This window comes from Echiichthys vipera (genome assembly GCF_963691815.1).
Source record: "Echiichthys vipera genome assembly, chromosome: 16".
NCBI lineage: Eukaryota > Metazoa > Chordata > Actinopteri > Perciformes > Trachinidae > Echiichthys > Echiichthys vipera.
The window spans coordinates 3358815-3383126 of record NC_139841.1 but is presented as its reverse complement, the minus strand read 5'-3'; the positions used below and the strand labels follow the sequence as shown (position 1 = coordinate 3383126).

Sequence of the window (24312 nt, the reverse complement as noted above, 5' to 3'; positions counted from 1 at the left end):
GACATTTTCCTGACACCTGGAGCCAAGGGCTCATCACTCCAATATTCAAAAGTGGAGACAAATATGATCCAAACAATTACAGAGGCATATGTGTCAGCAGCAACCTGGGGAAGTTATTCTGCAGCATCTTAAACAGTCGACTGCAAAACTTCCTCAGGGAGCACAAAGTCCTGAACAAGAGTCAGATTGGTTTTACACCACAACACAGAACCACTGACCACATCTACACCCTGCACAGCCTCATCCAGAAACACGTCCACCACAACAACAACACCATCTTCTCTTGTTTTGTAGATTTCAAGAAAGCATTTGACTCAATTTGGCATCATGGTCTGTTTCTGAAATTACTAGAAAAAGGTATTGGAGGAAAAATCTACGACATTATCAAGACAATGTATATAAATAATAAATGTGCTGTCAAAATTGGAACTAGGGAAACAGACTTCTTCCCACAACATAGAGGAGTGAAGCAGGGGTGCAGTCTGAGCCCCACCCTGTTTAACATTTACATAGACGAACTGGCCAAATCCCTGGAAGAGTCAGAGATCCCTGGTCTCACCCTCTCCGACACAGAAGTCAAATGTTTAATGTTTGCAGATGACCTAATACTGCTCGCTCCATCAGAGGAGGCTCTACAAAAGCAGCTAGATCACCTGCAAAAGTTCTGTCAGACCTGGGCCCTGACCGTAAACCTGGAGAAGACAAAAGTCATGGTCTTTCAGAAACGACGCAAGAGTCAGAATCATCCCCACAGGTTCCACCTGGACCTTACGGACATAGAATACACACACAGCTACACATATCTAGGACTAAATATCACATCGACGGGAAATTTCAATCTGGCCATTAAAGATCTCAGAGACAAAGGCAGAAGAGCTTTCTGGACTATAAAAAAGTCTTCAAACATCGACATCCCTGTCAAAATCTGGATCAAAATATTTCAATCCATAATCGAACCAATCATATTGTATGGTAGTGAAGTGTGGGGCCCGCTCATGAACCAAGACTTCCAAAAATGGGACAAACACCCAATCGAAAGCTTGCACACTGAGATCTGCAAAAGCATCCTCAAAGTTCACAGGAACACCCCCAACAACGGATGCAGAGCTGAACTGGGCCAATTCCCCCTTTTAATTCGGATCCAAAAAAGAGCAATAAAGTTCTACCAACACCTCAGAGCCAGTGAGCCCAGCTCCTACCACTACAAAGCCCTACAATGCCAAGAGGAGAGCAAAGGAGGGAGTCCCCTCAGCCAGCTGGTCCACAGGCTGAACTCCAACAGCACCGGGCACCAAGACCGCCCTCACACCATCCAGCCCCACCAAATTATAGCAAAAGAAAAAGACAATTACATCGACTATTGGACATCCACAACCAAAACCCAGAGCAAACTTCAATGCTATTTGGCCCTAAACAGACGATACTCCATGGCAGAGTATCTGAGCTCTGTAACTGAGCCCAGACTGAGGAAAACGTTGACCATGTACAGACTCAGCGACCACAGTCTGGCTTTAGAGAGCGGCAGACACAGGCAGACCTGGCTGTCCAGAGAGGAACGGCTGTGTCGCTTCTGTCCACACAGACAGGTGGAGACAGAGCAACACTTCCTGTTGTACTGCGACACATACACTGATCTCAGAACCCTGATATACACTAAAATCACAGGTTCAACCCCAGACTTCCCCAAACTATCCGACCAAGAAAAGCTACAACATTTACTGGGAGAAAAAAGTGGCACTGCTGTAGATGCAGCGAGATATGTGAACGCCTGCCACAGGAGAAGAGACGACCTGCTCAACAACACCTGACATGATTTCCTCCACATGAGTTGACCTGCACACTGATATGCTGCTTGTTATTGTTATTGATATCATCATTATTATTATTATTGTTGTTGTTATTGTTATCACCGTCATCGTTATTATTATTATTATTGTTATTATTATCATCATCATTATTATTGTTACTTTTTTCTGTAATTCTGTACGCTTTGGCAATATTGTGAACCACAGTCATGCCAATAAAGCTTGTTGAAATTGAAATTGAAATTGAGAGAGAGAGAGAGAGAGAGAGAGAGAGAGAGAGAGAGAGAGAGAGAGAGAGAGAGAGAGAGCTGGGGGGTAACTCAGATCATATTTAAACTAGACTATAGTGGCTCCCTCCATTTTAGCCTAAGATTTTTTCAATGTTTTGAAGTATTCATAAAGTATTTAGTATAACATTTTTGTTATTCCAGTGAATTTACAAACATGTTGAATTCAGTCTGTTTTGAGTATATTTCCCAGTGACCTGTCCCTCCCTGGTCGTAGGTTCCAAATGGCCGCCTCTTCCCTCCGTGGGTCCGGCCTGTCTTTGGCAGTACAGGAGCAGCCACAGGGAGACGCGACACAATGAAATGATTTGAGTCTCGGCCGTTATCAGAAAGTCAGGCGGCGCTCGTTATCGACACCGGGACGCTCGTAGTCAGCCACCGGGGTCAGCCGCTGCAACCACAGACAGCATGATAGCAATGGACCCCGCCCGCGCGGGACACTAGCGGCATACGTCGGTAACAGTTACAAGTGAACCCAAAAATTAAAGTTGAAAGAACGCATTGCGTCGAGCTACGCCATTGGCTCGTTGTACACAACGTAAAATATTCAATGAGCCGCCATATTAGGAAGCCAAACCCCTCTTTCATTCGGTTAAGAAAAGACAGGGCACACTTCCAGGACACTTTGGGGAAGCGAAGCTGTTGTTGAGCACCCGAAGCCAACCGTTAAACCTGAACAGTCCATATTTTATTTTGGTTTGGTTGCTGTCTTTTATACGGGTTATTTAGTCTTCTACAATGGCGACCGCGGCTGCAACTCCGACCGGGCAAAGAAGCACGTGCGGCAGCGGCACTCCGCTGAGCCCGACCAGGATAACCAGGCTGCAGGAGAAACAACAGCTCCGGGACCTCAACGACCGCCTGGCCGTTTACATCGACAAAGTCCGTAGTTTGGAGTCTGAAAACGACGTACTCCATCTTCAAATTAACGAGAAGGAAGAAGTGAGGAGTCGGGAGGTAACCGGACTGAAAGCCCTGTATGAGACCGAGCTAGCCGACGCCAGGAGGTCTTTGGACGAGTCCTCCAAGGAGAGGGCCTGGCTGCAGATCGAGCTGGGAAAGATCAAATCCGAGCATGAGCAGCTTCTACAGACGTATGTTACGTTAAGCCTCTAACGCTTAAGTCGTGTTCTACAGTGTGACAGGACCTCTGCATGATTAGCTAAAGGCTAAATGCTGACTTTGATTTTCGAGCCACTTTTGCGGCATTACGTAGTCCGTGTCGGAGGTTAACGTTACGTTTACTGGTCTGTGAGCGCGTCACTCAAACTGTTTATAAAAAACAACAACAGAGTGTAAGACTTCACTGTCCCTTTTATTTTTTTTTATATAGTTCGTGTTTAGATTAGATGTACAGTCATTAACTTGCAAAAAAGTAATTAACAATATTTATAAATGATTGGCAGCGAGCGTGTTATGCTACCGAAGGAGAATACATGTAATTAATACCATGTCTAAATGATCGAATAGGCTAACTAACCAGAAAAAAACGAAACTTTCTTAAAAAGAAAAATGTCTGTAGTTTAATCTGACTTTTAGATATAGGAAGAGTTAGCGTTCATCACTCAGAAATCCGTTAATAACCCCAGGGGGAAACGGTTTAAGATCTGTTAAACTGGAGACGCAAACGCGTCGGTTTAGCTCTAATTGATGAGCCACAAAATGACTTTATGTTGAGGAAATATGCATCAGAAGTATATATGACTTGATTTTAATATCCAAAATGTATTGGTTGGATATTGATTTTGTAGTCCTTTGTAAGCACAGCACCCATGCAGCCATAACCATGAAACATAAGGGTGTCATATCCGACAGCTGCACTGTTCAGCTCCCAGCTGTTGACTTACAGTGAAGAAACACTGGAGGCTTTCCTGCCCAAAGTGTTGAGCTTGACTGCATCTTCAGAAATAAAACGTCTGTTAGATGATCAGCTGTTCAATTGTTAAAAATCGGTTAGAAAGATGCTAATGTTTTACCAAATAAACACCAAGCAGTTTTGTGTTGAGACTAGTGTTGGGGCACAATTAAAAAAACAAAATCTAATTACTTAGTCTTTGTAAGGAATGAATCATAATGAACACGTTAAAGTCCCAGCCCTAGTTGAGACACTTCAAATTGGCACGCACAGTTGTGTGTGTTTTCATGTTCCTTTGGTTGCACGTGAAAGCAAATTAGCTGAAAACAACTTTGATTTTCACCAGTGTGTGAAATTCCACCGGATGGTCATAAGAATGTGGCACAGGACCACAGTTGTTGCTAAATGACTGTAGCATAAGTATTCTGAGAAAAGAGTATACTGCATCCCTGAAACACAATGTAACTACACACACACACACATACACGTGCGCGTGGTGGTGTTCAGTCCGTGGGGTCAGCTGTGGAGCGGTTGTTGAACAGAGGAAGTAGTGTGTGTCTGGGCAAGCACTCTGACAGAAGAACAGCCTGTTTGAGTCTCTTGGCCAGTTGGCGACTCATTTACGTAGTCTGCTTCATCTTGATTTTATGATAAGATAATCCTTTTAGTCCAACATTGGGGACTTTGCAAACTTGTGTCTCGTATCTGAATTGTGACAATGGAGGCTTCCTACACAGTATGGAAGAGTCTGGAATTTCATTTGAGTCATTTCCAGGTCTGGGTACATTTGGAAAAGTGTGGAAAAATGTTTGTTTTGTTTCCAGACTATCAACTCACTTTCTAAACTCTCATGCATTCTTATTTATTGAATTTTTTTCCAAACATGTTTTCTACATTTGATTTGATTTATCATTATTTGATTTATTTAAGGATGTTTCCAAAAGCCAATGAAGCACAGATGTTTTCTTCTGTAGTTCCTGGTTAATTGTCCATCCCTACTGTAAGTGTCTGTAGTGTTAGTGTTTCACAGTTATTACTTTCACTCTTTTAGCATTTAGCTTGAATAAAACGCTGTGCGTTGAACAGTTTGGAGTTCATTCACTTATATGAGCTACAATACATACGTAAAAATGTCTTGTTATTACTTGGCAAGATAATGGCATGATAATTGCAGCGCAGAAACTGCAGCTTTCCATAGACATTGCATGGTAGCTTGCTGCTACTTGGTGTTTTTCAGTGCAAGACTTAAATGACTCATTAGTTGAATGATTGACCAAGGGGCCAACTCTACTTCCAGCAAAGTAGTTCCCTTCACCTGACTTTAGCAGTTCAGATAGCAGATGCACAACAGTCCTGCTGTTATCACACATGTGAACTAACCACAGACGGTTGCCTTGTTCATGGACTCAGCAGTGCGTCGCTGCAGAATAGGAGAAAGACCGGAATGGGTACGAGGCGTTGTTTTTGGCAAGGCTGTAGTCAAAGTTGCTTCTTCAATGTGCTTATTTTGTCTCATTGATTTCATTTTGCATTATTGCATACAAAATAAATGCATAAGGCCTCCCTTTTTAATTGTTTTGTAAAAGTAATAATTGAGTATTTTCTTTATGAGAGTGTTTAGGTATTTGTTGTGTATCGACATGGTCTTACTGAGAGTGTTGTGACGTGAGATTCTGTTGGGCCAGTAGTTTTGCCTCTCAGCTAATGTTTCACAGTAAAATGTGAATAAGCAGACATACCACTCATTCCATTCATAGTTTGTCCACTTTAGCAGCAGCCCCACCCGCCCTCAGGCACACCATGAGAAAATAACTGGTGCCTGTCCAAGCAGAGCTCCTCCAACAGACCACTTTACTCACAAACCCAGTGAAACAGTTCCACTGTTGACTTAGTTAACCCAGGCTCAGAGCTTGGAAAGGCTGTCCAACGTGTTTTGCTAAGTGAAATATTTGGCTTTGCTTTCATATATGTATATTTGTAGACTTTTTTTTCTCTCTTTTTTTTTTAAATCAAATCATTCATGACATAAATTACATAATAAACTGGCATACCTATAATAATGTATATACAGATAAATAAATGTTTGCTGTATTGGTCATAGTAGTGTATAGAAGGGGTGTGACAAGACACTCGGCTTAGGGGTGGGTGATATGGCAACAAAATATCATATCACAACAAACTGTTAAACCAAAATCAAAAAGAGCCACAAGATGGCAGAAGGGTTCTTTACAAAAGCTTGTCCTCACCAGATCCTGCTCTAATTGAGGATGAATGTGTTGCCTGCAGAGGTTTTTTCTTTTCGTAATCATGTTGCCTGAGGTGAGGTATGACAACTGTGTGTATAAAAGCTACAAACTGTAGGTTTTTTGTCAACAACATGTTTGTTGTATAGACAACTCAGGTGTGCATCTTCTGCCAGGAACAGGATGTTATTTCCTCAAGCACTGGTATCATCCATGAACACAGCCACTGACATTGTCTCTGTTAATCATCCATCCACTCATTCATACCTGATGCCTTCAAGTTGAGGCTTGCAGTGGAGCAAATTGATGTAATTATGTACAGTGTGCCTGCCTATATCAGGTTTGGTTTTAGGTACTGTATAATGTGGCTCAGACTTGCATTCAGATACACTTGAGTATGTATAAGCAAGTCGTTAATTGTGTGGGTTTAAAGTCAGACCAGCATCACACACTGTCATCCACATGCACTCACCATGCCTTTCCCTCCTCCTTCCAGCTACAACAAGAAGGACTCTGAGGCTACCGGAGCCCAGGCCAGGGTTAGGGACTTGGAGGCCCAGCTGAACTCTAAAGATGCCATGCTGGCTACAGCTCTGTCTGAGAATAGAGGCCTGGAGGCTACACTGGCCGAACTGCGAGAGCAGCTGCAGGAGGTACAGCAGGGTCGTAACATGCATATGATGAGGCTGTGCCTTTGACCATTCAAGGAGCTGTGCAGATCATCACATCATCAGTGCAACATGTGTTTTTATTCTGAATGTCTTACTTCAACAAAATGTGACTTCCTCTCACGGTCTTTGTGGTGTGGCCATTGTTTTTTGAGAGCTGCTCTGGACTTGCTAAATTTAACCCTTTTTTCTTTCATCCAGACTTATTTTCTAAAGATTGCCTGTTGTTTTTCGTTTTTTCTTTCATCCAGACTTATTTTCTAAAGACTGCCTGTTGTTTTTGTTTTGTCAGCTGGATACAGGTCTTACTCAGACCAAGAAGCACCTTGCAGATGAGATGCTGATGCGCGTTGACATGGAAAACCGCTGCCAGAGTCTGACAGAAGAAATGATCTTCCGTAAAAGCATGCAAGAGGAGGTCAGAACATTATCAAGTCACAATACACAAGACAAACACTGATGGAATGGCTTATATGTGACTTAATGATAGTAATGCACAATGACTGTCCTGTCTGATCTATGAGCAGTCTGAATTGTGGCAGGTGATCCCTTGAATCGTGCAGAATGATGTACGCTACTTTGAGCAAGGAGCATGTCATAGTGCACTATTTTGCGGAGCAAGAAGATGCATTAGGCTGGGATATGCACAATATATGTGTTCTACGTTATACATTTGTGTTGACCTGAGTTGATCGGGACAGGAGAACTGAGTGAATTCTGACTTTTTTTTTTGCTACAGGAAGTAAAGGAGGCCCGGCACCGGTACGAGACCCGACTGGTGGAGGTGGACTCTGGGCGGAAAGAGGAGTATGAATATAAACTGACTCAGGCCCTGACTGATATGAGGGCTCAGAATGAGGAGCAGATCAAGATCTACAAGGACAACATGGAGACCACCTACGTTGCCAAAGTATGAACACACACACACACACACACACACACACACACACACACACACACACACACACTTGTTACATATTCTTCCTTTACATTATAATACACTCTGTAAGAGCTGACTGAATGAGTCTCTACCTGACGTGTGGACGAGCAATGTGACTGACAGGAAGTATGTATGAGATGTCTCAATAGGTTTGACCAGAGATGAGTCATTTTCATTGCCATGGTATAAAGTGTTATTGCTAAGAGTGCAAAATTACAGGATATGTTCAAAGTATGTGTGCAGTCAAACAATACACTGACACCATGAGCATTGTAGTGCTGCCAGACCAGCCGCCAGGTTTTGGGAGGACTTTTCCAGCAAATGTAGGGACTGTTTGCTCCCATTCAGCTACAGGAGCGTTACTGAGGTCCAGCACTGACTTTGAGCTAGGGACGCAGCGATCCCACTTTTTCCGACTCAATACCGATTCCTGGGCTTTGCATATCCGTTGATACCTGATACCGATCCCATTGTTGAATAAATAAAGTGAATACCTCACCATGTTGATGAGACTAAAGGCAGCAGGCTTGACTTAAACATTACTTCCCTAACTTTGTTAAACAAAATGTAACACATTCACACATGGTTACAAATGTGCTGAATCGTTATTTATCTATTCATTTGTTATTCAAATAAACAATTCTGCACCAGCTTAAGTAACGTCAGTTTATGTGCGCCCATTCGGACATTAAAAAAAAAAAAGACGGACCATGCGCAGACATTTAACAACAAAAACAACAATGGTGGCGGAAGGTTCACGTTGGTGTGATGCGGAGTGTTTACTGCAGATTTGGTCGGATGGAAATATTTAAAAACAGTGGGACAAGACGCACGAAAACTCCGGAAAGATTTGTAAACAAAGCGACGCATCGCGATGACGTCTTTTTATGTGCGCCTGTTCAGACAGAAGGAGACTCTGGAGGTGACGTATCACTCTTAATGGGTTTAGATCGCTGGTGATCAGCTGATCAGTGATACAGCAGCATGTTCTTTCTCCAGAGAAATATAGAATAGTCGTAGTTTGATTTAAGGTGGCCCGTATGATTCACAATGTCAACTTATGTACAAGTAACATGAAAGAAAATACTCCACCTTAAAAATTCGAGATGCCATAAAAGTGTTTGTTGACAGACAGGTTATCACCTCGCTGCAGTACGGTATGTGGTCAGAATCCAACCCGGCTTCAAGCCTGTGCAAAGATGCTCGTGCACAGATCATTTTCTGTGCTGTGTTCTTCTTCACCTCTGGATAAAAGTGTCTCCTCTACTTCACCGTGTTGTTGTGGCGTCTGTACTACCACACGTCACATCCTGCTGAGAGCTACATTCAATCAGCAACCAGGCTTTTCTCAGGGGTTTGAGCGGACGTTTTTTGTCTTGAGGGACTCTCATGCAAATAAGGGGCATCTTTGTGAGATAGACCTGCCTCATTAAGTATTAGTACTCAGTATGTGGAGAGTAGGGATTTCAATAGTTGAGTACTAGCGCAAAAGTTGACATTCAAATAATGTTGATGAAAGAGTTAATTTATTAAAGCTTCTTTCTCCATGCATTGAGTCTTTTCACATTATGTCACTTATTCTAAAACAAAAACTCAAGTTGCTGTACTTGAAATAGACCAGACCAGTTTAAATCATACCCCTACACAATATGTAAGTAAGCAACCACCCGTCATTTTGAATTATCCAGTGAACCTGTAAGTAAAGTGAGGTAAGCCAACGAACATGTTACTAACTAACTTCCTGCACTTCAGGAAGTGACTGACACTGCTCAGTTCCTCTTTCAGTGTGATGTGAAGGAAACAGTCTTGATGTTACTAACTCTCAAACCATGTGTGTGTTTGTCTCTAGCTGGAGGACCTGCACCGGTTGTCTGAGATGAACGGAGCATCGGCCAACATGGCCCGAGAGGAGCTCAGAGAGTCTACCCTGAGGATCGAAAGCCTCACTGCACAGCTGACAGGGATGCAGAAGGAGGTTGACATTTTCTTTGTAGTGTTTGATAAAATTAGAATTGTTGTCCTAGACTAATAAAACAGCAGGTCATAGTCAGGGTCATCCTGAGCAGGATTACATTAAAAATGGATTGGCTTTAGATTTTACACAATCTTATTACACTTTATAGTTTAAAAAAGTTTGTCATCCAAATGACATCATAACTGTTGACAGCTGATTTACTTTGGTCAGATCAGGCAACACATACACCAAATGGTGCAGGTAAAACACTTATTTAAAAGATAAACTGATGCATTTAGAGGCAGTATTTGGAGCCCGGCATTGAGTTTAATCCTAATCTGTGCCATGATTTTGTTGAAGCAGGTATCAAAGCTTTTTAAATGGCATGATCAAGTGTTTGCTGTGATGCGTTGGGAATCGTCGCCACCTTAGACGAGACTCTGACCTTCTTGTCTATCCTCAGACTCGTGGTTGGCGTGATCGTATCGTGGAGCTGGAGGCGGCTTTGTCTCAGGAGAAAGACAGGAGCCGCAAGCTGCTGACAGACAAAGACCGTGAGGTGGCTGAGATCCGGGCCAAGATGCAGCAACAGCTCAATGACTATGAACAGCTGCTGGATGTTAAACTGGCTCTGGACATGGAGATCAACGCTTACCGCAAACTCCTGGAGGGAGAGGAAGAAAGGTGAGGACCCCGAAAGTTTGCAAGTAGTGTGACACTCACACCTGCTGGGCTTTTTAGTAGCCTGGATATCTAACGTTGGTGTTCCCCTCCCCCAGACTGAAGCTGTCCCCCAGTCCTTCAGCTCGTGTCACAGTGTCTCGAGCCTCGTCCAGCAGCCGCAGCGTGCGGACCACTCAGGGAAAGAGAAAGCGCATTGATGTGGAGGAACAGGAAGCCAGCAGCTCGGTGTCAATCGCTCACTCTGCCTCGGCGACAGGACCTATCTGCATCGACGAGATCGACACAGACGGCAAGTTTATCTGCCTGAACAACAGTGGAGATGAGGTGAGATCCTGGCCCTTTAATGTAGCATGCTTTTAGTTCCTTTATATTTTTAGATGTGGTCTAACCTTTTGTGTCCGACTGACATCTTTTTTGTGTCAATAATTGTTTGTCTCAGGACCAGGCGATGGTTGGATATGAGATGATTAAGACAATTGGAAACGCTACAGCCACCTACAAGTTCACACCCAAATATGTCCTGAAGACGGGCCAGAAAGTCATGGTGAGGTCAAAGTCCTGAGACTTTAACACAGACAACACCTAAAAACTAGTCATGGCTATTTTAATGTCCACTCTGCCGTGGATACACAGAACTATGTTTACACACACCCTGACTGACAGATGACCGCATAGCCCCGTCCTAAAGCATCCGCTGCTTTATGATCTATTTTACTCTAAATGGGATCATAAGTTACTAAATGAACAGCATTCTGTATGAATGAAGGTTTACGGCACAAACTCAGACCCGGAAGCACGTAGGTCCACCTATCTTTTATATCTTCTATGGTCATAACACATTACATAACATGTCCACTATAAAAGTAAGACTCTCTGAGGTTTTATTATACTGTAAAAGTACTGCAGAACCCGCCACGGCATTCACGCAGAGCTCAGGTCAAATCAAAGGGGAAACATCCGTATATGGATTAGGGATGGGCACGATTACCCGAGTACTTGTTGTTGACGCCACTATTCGACTAATGGTTCACTGCTGCATAGTCTATAACAGAGTGAAGCCTCTGCATCTCACACACGGGTTTGAATGAATTCTCTACACAGCGGTGAGGAACTGCTGTTGCCTTTTCACACATGTTCTAAATCAGCCCTCAGCGTTGTCGCTCTGTCTTAATCATTTTCTCCACCCTTGTTGTCGTGGCGGTGGCTTGTACTGAGACTTCGTAAAAAATAATCCACTCGCCGAAGCCTTCGCCTTCCACAAAACTTTACGGCAGCAACCGGAGGTTAATTTGTGGCCGTAGAGGCAGACAACCGTGTCCCCCTCTCTCATCTCTGTGCACTGACACGCTGTGAGAGACTGTGTGGCTCCTCTCCGCTTGCTCCCCACAACACTCTTCAAATCCCTTTAAAAGCCCAAAAGAGAACCGATGCATAACTGGAAACACAGAGCCCGTCCAAGTCTTCAGTGGGAAGATGAGGAGGAATAATAAAAATAATAATAATAATAATCGACGGAGCAGGAGGAGGAAAAAGAGAAAGAGGTGCTTCTGTCTGCAGGGGACTCGTATCAACAGGAACCTGTCTTACATTTATATCTGGACGTTAAAGGCAACAAATGACTTGCTTTAAAGAATTTCATTCGTTTGTGAAATAAAGAATATAAGTATATAATTACCATGACACTATTTAGTCAGAAAGTGACAGAATCATGACGTTGCTGTGAGCCGCACGAGTAAAAAAAAACAACCCAAAAACCGACCTCCTGTTGTGTTTTCATTACTTTCATTCGTTACTCTCTGAATCAAAGTAAATGGGGGATGAGACCTCCTCCTCGCTGCCTGTAGTTCGCTATGATTTGTTGATCAGCGTGTCTTAAGGGCGGTGAGACGGACTAGCCAATAGTTTGATTTGTCTGAGGGAAAGAAAACCAGTTGAAGGTGAATGAATGAAAGATGAATGAATGTATGCAAATTCAATTGAAAAAGTTGTATTCGTTAAAACAAAGTGAATAGTGAAAATGTCAGGAGGACTTTGGGGCTGTTTGAACCCTTTATGGTGGTGTTTGCTCTGTACAGGTTTGGGCGTCTGATGCTGGTGTGAGCTCCAAACCTCCCACAGACCTGGTGTGGAAGAACCAGTCCTCCTGGGGTTCAGGGGTGGACGTCCATGTGGTGCTGCTCAACCCTCAGGGAGAGGTGAGACCACTCACTCACTCACTCACTCTCTCTCACTCTGCCAATCACTAACTCTCACTAACGCTCTCTCTCTGTCAGGAGGTGGCAAAGAGAACCACAACATACGAGACAGCCATGGAAGAGCAAGATGAGGAAGAAAATGAAGTGGAGGCCACTGAAGAAGAACTCTTCCACCAGCCGGTGAGACTACCGTCCACACTCTCTGCCCAGTACACACATCCTGAGACTACATGTGCATATGTTTAAAAAATATTGGATACTTGCACTTTATGAACTAGGGCTGAAACAATTATAAAAGAGCAACTTGAGTTACTCGATTACAAAAGATCTGTTTAATTCCTATCTTGTGTGTTACGTGGCCTGTTCAGTGCAGGGATCATTGTTCCACATCGACCGTTTTTGCTGATGCACACCACTACATCCGGATTTCAGTTGGTGTGATAACGCAGGGTAGAGGCAGAGAATGTCCAAAGTTTGGAATCATTTCACACTTACAAAGCAGCCAACAGTGTCATTGATGATTCAGCGTCTGAGCCAAAAGCAGCCCATTATCAACGCCACTTCACTGAGCGCCACTGCTCGGTTTAAGGAGTGACCCGTAACCCGTTAACTGGCGAGTGCATCTGTGGTTGCTGTAGTGACTGCAGTTGTTAAAACCTAGTCTTTAGAGTTTTGTTTGAGTAAATGTGTCAGTGGAGTTTTGTTTGTAGTTACAGTAAACAGGAAGAGAGCGACTCACTCTTCCTGATGATATCTTTCTCTAATTCATTTTCTAAATGAACCTTTTCTACACACAAACAAGAACACATACCCCTGTTTTAGTCTACCACACCAAATAGGCCTACCCCAGACATAATCTATTATTTGTAAGTAATAACGCAAAATTATAATATATATATTTTTTTGCAATTTTCTTTTTTTATCCCATTACTCGATTAATCTCTGGAATAATCGGTAGAATACTCAATAACAAAAAAATTTGAAAGCTGAAAAAACTTTTTGGAAAAAGTCTTGTCTGTGTCACAGAGTCAGGAGAGAGCTGGGTCGCACCACTGACTTTCTGAGTGGATTCCCATTTACAAAGTCCTAATTTCCATTCAATATCGATTTGATTAGGGATATCTCAGTAACATTATCAATATTTCTTGGATATGAAAGAGTTTTTAAGAATTCATGCTGTATTGTAAATTATACATGAAGCCTCTTAACCTGGGGCATTATTAAAAATATTGTGGTTTACATTATGGATTGACTTCAAAGCTGTGACATTATTGTATTTTGTATTTCTAATTCGACTCTAACGCTGAATACAAGTTTCTTAGCTGCAGTAGCTCTCTGTTGGTCAGTCAACCAAACGTGTTTGTGTGCGTGTGTTTGTTCCTTTAAAGCTCAGTGTTGATCTAGATTTGAAGGTGGAGTGTTTTGAACGGTCCCATGATTGTTTGTGTGCAGGAGGACCCTCGCACTGCCAAGAGAGGATGCTCCATCATGTGATCCCACTGCACCAGCCAGCCTCCTCCTCTGAGCCCAGCCAGTCTGCTGCCAACTGTAATACTAGAATTATTTTTCTATCTTTTGTAGTGTATTTCCATAAATAATGGTTTTATTTCTCTTAAAAATTCAAAACTGCTTTTGGCAGATGTATTTTCACCTGAAGAGCAAAATAACATGGTTGTTAAACAAAATTTGTATATGTAGTTGTTTTTTTTTAAACATGCAAATAGCTAAACTCAAGGATCCACATGTGTCTTTTAAGAAAACAAGTCATGTGCTATGTCATTTTTAAGATGGATTTTGATTTTGTTATTTACTTTTATATTTTATTTTATTGACACTACATTTTAAGCTCCATGAAAAACCACAGGATGTCAGGGGCTTGTTTTGATCACTTTTTTCATTTTAAAACCTACTGTATTATTTAAAAGGAAAAAGAGCACTGAAAGGACAAGTACACTAAAGGCTCTGCAGTAACATGAGTTAATGTAATAAACTACTTCCCCCATCAGCCTGGCCCTCGACTGGACAAGATGTCAGAATTACACAATATGGAAACCTCTGTTTAATGCCATTCTTCTAGTATCATTAGAAATAAGAGAGAGATACCGTGATTGTTTGATTGTACTCATAAGGAAGTCAGAGGTCAGTTGAAGTTTAGTAGCAGTTGTTGAGTTACTTAAAAGCCCCTCTGTGTAAGATTTGAATCTGGCTTAGACAACAACTTGTGCACCAGTTTTCAACAGGACATCTCATTTCTCCCCAACTGAAAACTTGAGTCACAAGAATAATGACCGTTCTCACACGGGCTGTGATGCCATGCAGAAAACACAAGTTCCTCTTCACTGACTTTGAATAGGCATTGCACCGTTAATTAAGAAATGTTGATTGTATTCTTAACTTTTGATATTTGAAGTGTTTGAAGTACTGTTTGTGTTGGTCTGTTTCTATGCATGCTATGGCTGTAATCATCATAGTTGAAAGAATAAATAAGTTTTCTTGTACTCTTGTTGTACTTGTCTTTCATACACAGCTTTAATGGTTCTATGTAGAAGACAGGATTAGTCCTAAGAAATAAATTCATTCGTAATTATCAAAACACAAGCCTATCAATCAATTCAATTTTATTTAAAGTGCCAAATCATAGCAAAAGTTATATCAGGACACTTTACAGAGTAGGTATAGACCACACTCTGACATATTTATGATTTGCATAGACCCAACAATTCCCCTGTAGAGTACGGTGGCAACAAAAACCTTCCTTATAACAGACAGGAACGTGGGACAGACCCAGCTCTATGAAGGACAGACATCTGTCTGCACCGGTTGGGGAGGAAGAAAAGAAGAGAGAGACAAAGACAGACACACACATACACACTTCCAGAGATGCAAGCAACCACAAAAGTAACAGTTACTATAGTGATGGCTAAAGCAATGTGAATATGACTTGCATGGTATGGCAGTTAATATAGCAGAACAACAAGAAACAGGCACAGCTAAAGTGACAGAACATGACATTAACAATTATGGTGGTAAACGTGAGGTTGAATTAGTAACATGCATTGATGACATGAATAATACAGACGGAGAGGAGAGAAGCTCAGAGTATCAGCAACAAGATTATCCCCCGACTAGGCCTATAGCAGCAGAATTAAGCAGAACAAAATCAGCTTAAAAATAACAACATAAGGGCTTAAAATTCCTAGCTGTAAGCTTTATCAAGGAAGAAAGTTTTAAGTTTACTCTCAAATATGGGGACAGTGTCTGCCTCCCGAATAACACTTGGGAGTTGGTTCCACAGGAGAGGAGCTTGGTAGCTGAAGGCTCTGCCTCCCATTCTACTTTTGGAGACTCTAGGAACGACAAGTAGCCCTGCATTCTCAGAGCGAAGGGATCTAGTCGGGTGATACGGTACTATGAGCTCTTTAAGATACGACGGAGCCTGACCAATAAGAGCTTTGTAGGTAAGGAGAAGGATTTTAAATTCTATTCTAGATTTTACAGATAGCCAGTGCAGAGAAGCTAATACAGGAGAAATATGTTCTCTTCAATTTGTTTTAGTTAGTACACGAGCTGCAGCCTTTTGGACCAACTAGAGACTCTCCAACTAGAGCAGCCTGATAATACGTTTTTCTGCATCTTTCTGAGACACAATGTTCCTAATTTTCGCAATATTACGCAGGTGAAAATATGCAGTCCTTGTCGTTAGTTTTATGTGAGAATCGAAGGACATATCCTGATCAAAAATAACACCCAGATTCCTTACTGTGGTGCTGGAGGACAACACAACATCATCCAGAGTAACAATGTCCTTAGCTATTGAGTTTCGGAGGCCTTTGGGGCCAAGTACAATAACTTCAGTTTTATCTGAGTTTAACATCAGAAAATTGCAGGTGATCCAGCTTTTTATTTCCTTAATGCACATTTGAAGTTTATCTAACTGATAGGTTTCTTCTGGTTTGATCGACGAATATAATTGTGTATCATCAGCATAACAATAAAAGTTTATGGAGTGCTTCCCTATAATATTTCCTAAGGGAAGCATATATAAGGTGAATAGAATTGGTCCAAGGACAGAACCCTGTGGGACTCCGTGACTGACTTTAGTGTGAATGGAGGATTTGTCGTTAACATGTACAAACTGAGATCTATCTGATAAATACGACTTAAACCAGCTCAGTGCGGTTCCTTTAATGCCAATCAGATGCTCCAGTCTCTGTAGCAGGATGCGATGGTCAATAGTGTCAAAGGCCGCGCTAAGATCTAGTAAAACAAGCACTGAGACAAGTCCTTTGTCTGAAGCTATTAGAAGGTCGTTAGTTATTTTTACCAGTGCTGTCTCAGTGCTATGATTCGCTCTAAATCCTGACTGGAAGTCCTCAAATAACTCATTATTATGTAAGAAGTCACACAGCTGATTGGTGACTAATTTCTTAAAATAATTTCGTTATTTACTTTCCAATTTTCGTGATATTTGTTTTAATTCACGGGTTTGTGAGTTATACCACGGAGCTAACTTCCTCTGTTTCATTTTCTTCTTTTTTTAACGGATCAACAGAGTCAAGTGTTGTTCGTAGTGAGCCTGCAACACTGTCAACAAGGTGATCAATTTCAGAGAAACTAACGTTAGTGCAGGAGTCTTGAATATTAGGATGAGGCATTAAAGTAAATGCAGATGGAATCGCTTCCTTAAATTTAGTTATAGCACTATCAGATAAACATCTAGTGTAGAAACTTTTGCCCAGAGGTGAGTAATCCTGTAATATGAATTCAAAAGTTATTAAATAATGGTCTGATAAAATAGGATTCTGTGGAAAGACTATTAAGTCATTGATTTCCAGACAATAAGCCAAAACAAGGTCCAGGGTGTGATTAAAACAGTGAGTAGGTTTATGTACACTGACTAAAACCAATCGAATCTAATAGAGAGATAAACGCAATACTAAGGCCATAATTATCAACGTCCACGTGAATATTAAAATCACCTACAATGATTACTTTGTCAGATTTAAGGACTAAATTTGACAGAAAATCTGAGAATTCAGACAGAAATTCAGAGTACGGACCAGGAGCACGGTACACTATAACAAGTATAATATGCTGCACAGTTTTCCAGGTTGAATGTGAAAGACAAAGAACGAGACTTTCAAATGAATTATAATTTAGTTTAGGTTTAGGGTTGATTAATAGGCCTGAGTCATAAATAGCTGCAACGCCTCCTCCTCGACCACTGCCATCGAGGAATATGAGTATTAATATGACTGGGAGGAGTGGATTCATTAAGGGTAACATATTCTTCATGACACAGCCATGTTTCAGTCAGACAGAGTAAATTAATATGGTTATCTGATTTCAGATCGTTTACTAATACAGCTTTAGATGACAGAGATCTGATGTTTACAAGTCCACATTTTATTTTCTGAATTTGTTGAATTATCGCAGATTTGTTTTTTATTTGTATCAAGTTTTTCTTTATAGCTCCTCTTCTGTTCATTTTTGATTTTATTAATTTAGCACTGTTGCCTCACAGCGAGAAGGTTCCAGGTTCGCATCCCGGCCTGGGCCTTTCTTTGTGGAGTTTGCATGTTCTCCCCATGTCTGCGTGGGTTTTCTCCGGGTACTCCGGTTTCCTCCCACAATCCAAAGACATGCACGTGTTAGGTTAATTGATGACTCTAAAATTGCCCGTAGGTGTGAATGGTTGTCTGTCTCTGTTCGTCTCTATGTGCCCTGCGATAGACTGGCGTACTGTCCAGGGTGTACCCGCCTCACGCCCGATGTCAGCTGGGATCGGCTCCAGCAAGAAAGCTGTAAAGTTGTCCACAAATGTATCCTAAAAAGCAATTTCAGTCAAAGGGAACTGGACTTTGTCTAGGAAGACGTTTTCACCTCTCATCCCAGAGGATTCATCAGCTTATGTACGCATCTGATCAGGCTGGGACTGGTCCAACTAACTGCTGTGGAGATCCAGGTATTTAGCCTCTCATAAGGCCGATGATGTCACTGGAACCCTGTGACATCATCGGCCTTGTAAGAACATACGGCCTCAGATCAGATGATACGATCACAAAATCGATCATCAACCTTTGGCCTAGGGTGCTCTGGTACCACGTACACTTATGAGCATCCTTATGTTCGAACATGGTGTTAGTTATAGATAATCCGTGACTAGCACAGAAGTCTAATAACTGGCGGCCACTTGGATTTAGATCAGGGAGGCCATTCCTTCCAATCACGCCCCTCCAGGTGTCTCCATCATTGCCCACGTAGGGCGTTGAAGTTTCCCAGCAGAACTATGGAGTCCCCTACTGGAGCCCCATGCAGGACTCCATTCAGGGTCTCCAAGAAGGCCGAATACTCTGAACTGCTGTTCGGTGCATATGCAAACCCCACCACCAGGCGTTCGCCGGCGAGCCCTCTGTGTGGGCCTGGCTACAGACGGGGGCCCCGGGCTTCCTCTGGGCAGGGTCTCTCTTCCTCTGCCAAGATTTTTCATGTTGTCTTTATGAACCATTCTTAGTCCGGCCCCTCGCCTGAGGCCACTCTGCCATGGGAGACCCTACCAGGAGCACCAGGCTCCAGACAACACAGCCCTCAGGTTCACAGGGACACACAAACCTCTCCAGCACGATAAGGTGATGGTATATATATGATATAAACCAGACAAAAGAAGCTCTCTACTTGAAAGACTGAAAGCAGCATTTTCTGACATGTTTGCATGAAAAATGAACAGATGAACAAAATAGTTGGTGATTATATTACAGTCCATAAGTTAGTCAAGTTAGTTTTCCTTTCATTCGTCGTCCTTCGGTCTCAAAAGATCATATTGGTTGTTTATAGGACAGTAACAGCTCATTTATTGTGATGAACAAGCACAATAATAATTATACTGAATACGGAGTATGGTAATGTATACAAATATGTAGTTTACCACTGCTGTAAGGTGCTGCAAAAACATAAAAATGCACTTTGAAATGCTTGAAAAGTGCTTGAATTTGACTTTGGAAAAGGTGGAGGAACCCTGGGAATGACCTACATCACCTAGCACCAGAGACGGGTACATGGTAGAAAGCTGCTGTTAAGTATCAAATCAGATGAAAGTCCTAACCTTTTTACACAGGTTTAGTTAATCTGCACAAAGAAAGTCATGTCAACAGGTAGCCCAGAACAAAGAGCAAGGTGAGCTACAATCAATTATGGGACTGGTTCCATAAAATGGCCCAAGAGCAGAGGAATTAATCATGAAACTTCCTTGTGACTCATTTTAAATTATCCATTAATTTAATTTACTGAAGATGCATAATGTGTGGCAGCATTCATTTTCCCTTCAATGCTGACCACCTATTCAGAGGAATAGTTAAAGCCTTTGAACTCTTTTTAGATCCTTCTCCTAACTTGTGCCTATCCACAACTTTATCCCAGAGCTCTTTTGAAAGCATCCATGGTGAATTATTTGTGTTACCATGAACTACTAGGAGTGGAAACCTCAAGGAACAGCTGATTTTATTCTGAAGTAAAATCAAAGGAACAGCTGATTTTATTCTGAAGTAAAATCAAAGGAACAGCTGATCTTATTCTGAAGTCAAATCAAAGGAACAGCTGATTTTATTCTGAAGTCAAATCAAAGAAACAGCTGATTTTATTCTGAAGTAAAATCAAAGAAACCGCTGATTTTATTCTGAAGTAAAATCAAAGGAACAGCTGATCTTATTCTGAAGTCAAATCAAAGGGACAGCTGATTTTATTCTGAAGTCAAATCAAAGGAACAGCTGATTTTATTCTGAAGTCAAATCAAAGGAACAGCTGATTTTATTCTGAAGTCAAATCAAAGGAACATCTGATTTTATTCTGAAGTCAAATCAAAGGAACAGCTGATTTTATTCTGAAGTCAAATCAAAGAAACCGCTGATTTTATTCTGAAGTAAAATCAAAGGAACAGCTGATTTTATTCTGAAGTCAAATCAAAGGAACAGCTGATTTTATTCTGAAGTCAAATCAAAGGAACAGCTGATTTTATTCTGAAGTCAAATCAAAGGAACAGCTGATCTTATTCTGAAGTCAAATCAAAGGGACAGCTGATTTTATTCTGAGGTGAAATCAAGGGAACAGCTGATTTTATTCTGAAGTCAAATAAAAAACACCACAGTTTACGTCAGGTGGAGGCCAGTTAACCTGGTGTGTGATCTGGAAGGTGATTGGTTAAACCTGAGAATGTTTATAATGGTTATTCTAAAGGGACGCATCACTTTTCCAACCCTAATATTCAAGTTTTTCATTTTTTATCAATTTTCAGAAATTAAAAAAAATGTTGTAAGGCAAAATGTGTAAATCACGCTGGAAAAATATACATTTTTATGTATTATCATTTCAGACTGTAAAATGATCTGTCTAGACAGTTGAACCAGTGTAGTGGAGACTCATTAATCACTTGGAATATGCTGATGACTTTGTCATCATATCTCCCTCTAGTGTTGGGCTACAGCAATTGCTAAGAATCTCTTCTTGTTACACTATGCAGTTTGATATTATGTTTAATTCAGTTAAAAGTGTGATTATGATTAGGAACTCACGATTTCCCTTCTTTTTATTAGCTGGTCAAGCCAAATAGAAGACCTATGGGATGATGATGGCGTTCAACGTCAGTGCTGTAAACTCTGTGCACAGGCCAATATATTTGCAAGGAAATTTAAGTGTACAGAGGATGTAAAGATAAAATTTCAAATAAAAGTTCAACAGTTGAATACTGAGTGGAAGTGTCTGCTTTAAAGTGAAAAGGAAAAAGAAAAACACAGAATGAATCCCACTATGTCTCCCAACAACCCATGTCAGACGTAGTCACAGTAGATAACAGTAAATAGGTAATTAACTAACATATGACATAAGTACATGATTAAGGTACAATGAGACAAAATAGGGTAAAAAAAAATGTAGATAATAGTAAAAGTGAATAAAGTAATTAAAGAAAAAAAAGAAGGGGTGGTGGGTCTCTCCTTCCAATTATTAGGAAGCATCCTCAGCATCATTAGGAGTAATAGTAAGACTGTTACTAATTAAAGCAGCAGTGGGTCCCAGGTTTGGAGTGATGCTGTCAAAGATCTCTTCCGTGAAAACCTTAACCTCTCTAACCTTAGACACTGTAAAATTTCACATATCCAACTAATATGAGTTGGTGGAGAAACATGTTTCCATTTAAGGAGAATGTTACGTCTGGTGAGCAGGGTGGTAAAGGCCACGACAGGTTGTGTAGTGATGGGCAGATATTTAGACAGAGGGAGCCCAAAAAGAGCAGTCAGGGGATTGGGTTCCAAATTTGTGTTAAGAGCCTATTTGAGGGTTTGAAATATATCAGAAAATGGGGGAATTGCTTTTGGATAAAATGTCTCATTTGAAGGTACCAAAAAAAGTGGCTACTATGCAGGCTGTATTTGACCGACATGGATGCAAAGGACGCAAAAACCCCTTCGTCATACAGGTCCTTAAGAGTTTTGAGGCCCTTATCTGACCATATATGGAATGCAGGGTCGGTGCAGGAAGGGAGAAACGCATGATTATTCAAAACTGGGGCAAGGACCAAAGCCCTTTGCAAGCCGTACTGCTTCCTGAACTGGATCCAAATTTGAATGCCATTAACGACAACCGGATTGGATGAGACCTTGTGGGCAGTTATGGGGAGCTGTGAGCAAATCTTAGAGTGCAAAGAACAGGAGGAAGATGTTATCTCAGCATGAGCCCATGGCGGGCAGGTGTCTGCCACTTCACCACAGAGCCAATATAAAAGTTTATTAATGTTGCAGGCCCAGAAGTAGTGGGGGAAATTAGGAAGTGGAAGAATAGAATAGTTTATTCTGCCAAATAAAAGAATTAAGTTGATGATCTAGATTAGTTAAAAAAAACAATTTATTAAGACAAATTGAGAGGTGTTGAAAAAGATAAAGAAACTTTGATAGAATTACCATCTTAATAAGATTAACCCGGCCTGCAAGGGACAGGGCAGAGGGGAGTCATTGTTTTAGGGGTTTAGGGTCACTGCAGTAATTGTGCTGCATTCAGAAGTATATAATTGATTGATATGATTGATAATCACTGGATCAGAAGTCTGGCTACCATCCGGCAGAGATGGTCACAATTCACTTTTTGCAAGTCCAAGTCAAGTCTCAAGACTCTGAGGGAAACAGCAAGTCCTAATCAAGTCTCTTATGGTTTTAATAAATAATAAAAGAGTTGAAGTGCACTGTATTATATAATTACACAAAGCCCCAACTAATGAGAGTTTATAATCTAGTGTAAATAAAGAAAGTCTGCTGCTCCCTTTACTGAACTTATCACAGACACACCAGAAACTCCAGGTCCTGCTCTCATTGGAGGATTTCAAGACATTTGATAATAACTAGGAGGCAGCACATATTCTGCATTATGTTTTCATGATTATGATTTGAATATATATTTGCTGTTTTAACTTGTTCTAATTTTATTGTATTATAGTCATGTATTTTGTATTGGCTGCTCATTGTGTTTGTCAGAAACGCTGTCAGTCATGCTGCTGTCTGTCTCAGGACACTCTGAAAAAAGAGATGTTTAATGTCAGTAAGCTCTTCCTGTTAAATCAATACAAAATCCTGTGTAATGGTTAAAGCTAACAAGGCAGAAACATTAACGTTATGTGGTCAACAATAAACCTGTAATGTAAACTTGCCTTTAGCTGACATTAATAATTAACAAGTATTTCTTACATTTTAACGCTGTTAGCCAGTAGATGGAGGCAGCACCGGCAAGAAAACACTTTTCAAAAATATGGAATTAAATGAACGCCAATCTAAAAATGAATCTCTCACAAAGCTAACATTAGTAACAAGCTAACCTTGATATTTTATGCAGCTGAGCTGTTTTGTATTGGATGGCAAGGTGGAGTAAGTTCCATCGAGTTTTACTAGTTCCTCTGCAATTTCCACCAGCCTAGCCCGTTCCGCCCCTCTCATTTGGGAAATATAATGTAATAAATTTTGTTGTTTAAGATGTTTAGAGTAGCGGAACTGGCTATCTACCTCCACTCCTGTCCTCTAAGCTGTGAACTACTGGTTTGATGCACACTAACAACTGCACCTCCAGTCACCAGTCCGTCAAGCTCCTTAAGTTCGCGGATGACACCACCCTCATTGGACTCGTCTCTGGTGGGGATGAGTCTGCCTACAGATGGGAGATCGACCAACTGGTGACTTGGTGCAGGGAGAACAACCTGGAGCTCAATGCTTCGAAAACAGTGGAGATGACTATAGACTTCAGAAAGAGCACAGCCCCACCCTCCCCCATCATCCTGTGTGACTCTCCAGTGGACACTGGGGAGTCCCTCCAATTCCTGGGCACCATCATCTCCCAGGACACTATCTGTTTGAACCTCTCCCCTCTGGCCGGAGGCTGCGGTCCATCAGGGCCAAAACCTGCCGCCACAAGAACAGTTTCTTCCCCTCTGCCATCAGGCTTTGGAATTCTGTTAAAGACACTTAACGGTCATTCGTTATATTAACGACATCCCGAACTCATACGTTATATTAACGTACCCAAATCACAGGTGTTATATTAACCCCACCCCATTTTCACTGGACACTTTAACTTGCACATTACCACCTGCACTGGTCATACAAATACAGTCACTTATATTTCATGTATATAATTCAATGCCATATGTTTAG

General features: G+C 41.4%; 1 protein-coding gene across 1 annotated transcript; it reads left to right on the top strand.

Annotated features, from left to right (window-relative positions):
• The first annotated feature begins 2732 nt into the window (after positions 1-2732).
• On the top strand, positions 2733-14989 carry lmnb1 (lamin B1). Its single transcript, XM_083929665.1, has 11 exons — positions 2733-3186; positions 6687-6843; positions 7151-7276; positions 7598-7768; positions 9648-9773; positions 10216-10436; positions 10532-10760; positions 10876-10980; positions 12512-12631; positions 12710-12811; positions 14084-14989. The coding sequence occupies exons 1-11, from the start codon at positions 2831-2833 to the stop codon at positions 14123-14125; spliced, it is 1755 nt and encodes a 584-aa protein (XP_083785791.1). The 5' UTR covers positions 2733-2830; the 3' UTR covers positions 14126-14989.
• Positions 14990-24312: the final 9323 nt, after the last annotated feature.

Excerpts from the sequence above, each read along its gene's own strand:
- lmnb1 (XM_083929665.1), top strand. The coding sequence starts at position 2,831 with ATGGCGACCGCGGCTGCAACTCCGACCGGGCAAAGAAGCACGTGCGGC. Across the intron at positions 6,844-7,150 it reads TGCGAGAGCAGCTGCAGGAG|CTGGATACAGGTCTTACTCA; the intron begins GTACAGCAGGGT and ends TTGTTTTGTCAG. Across the intron at positions 7,769-9,647 it reads AGACCACCTACGTTGCCAAA|CTGGAGGACCTGCACCGGTT; the intron begins GTATGAACACAC and ends GTTTGTCTCTAG.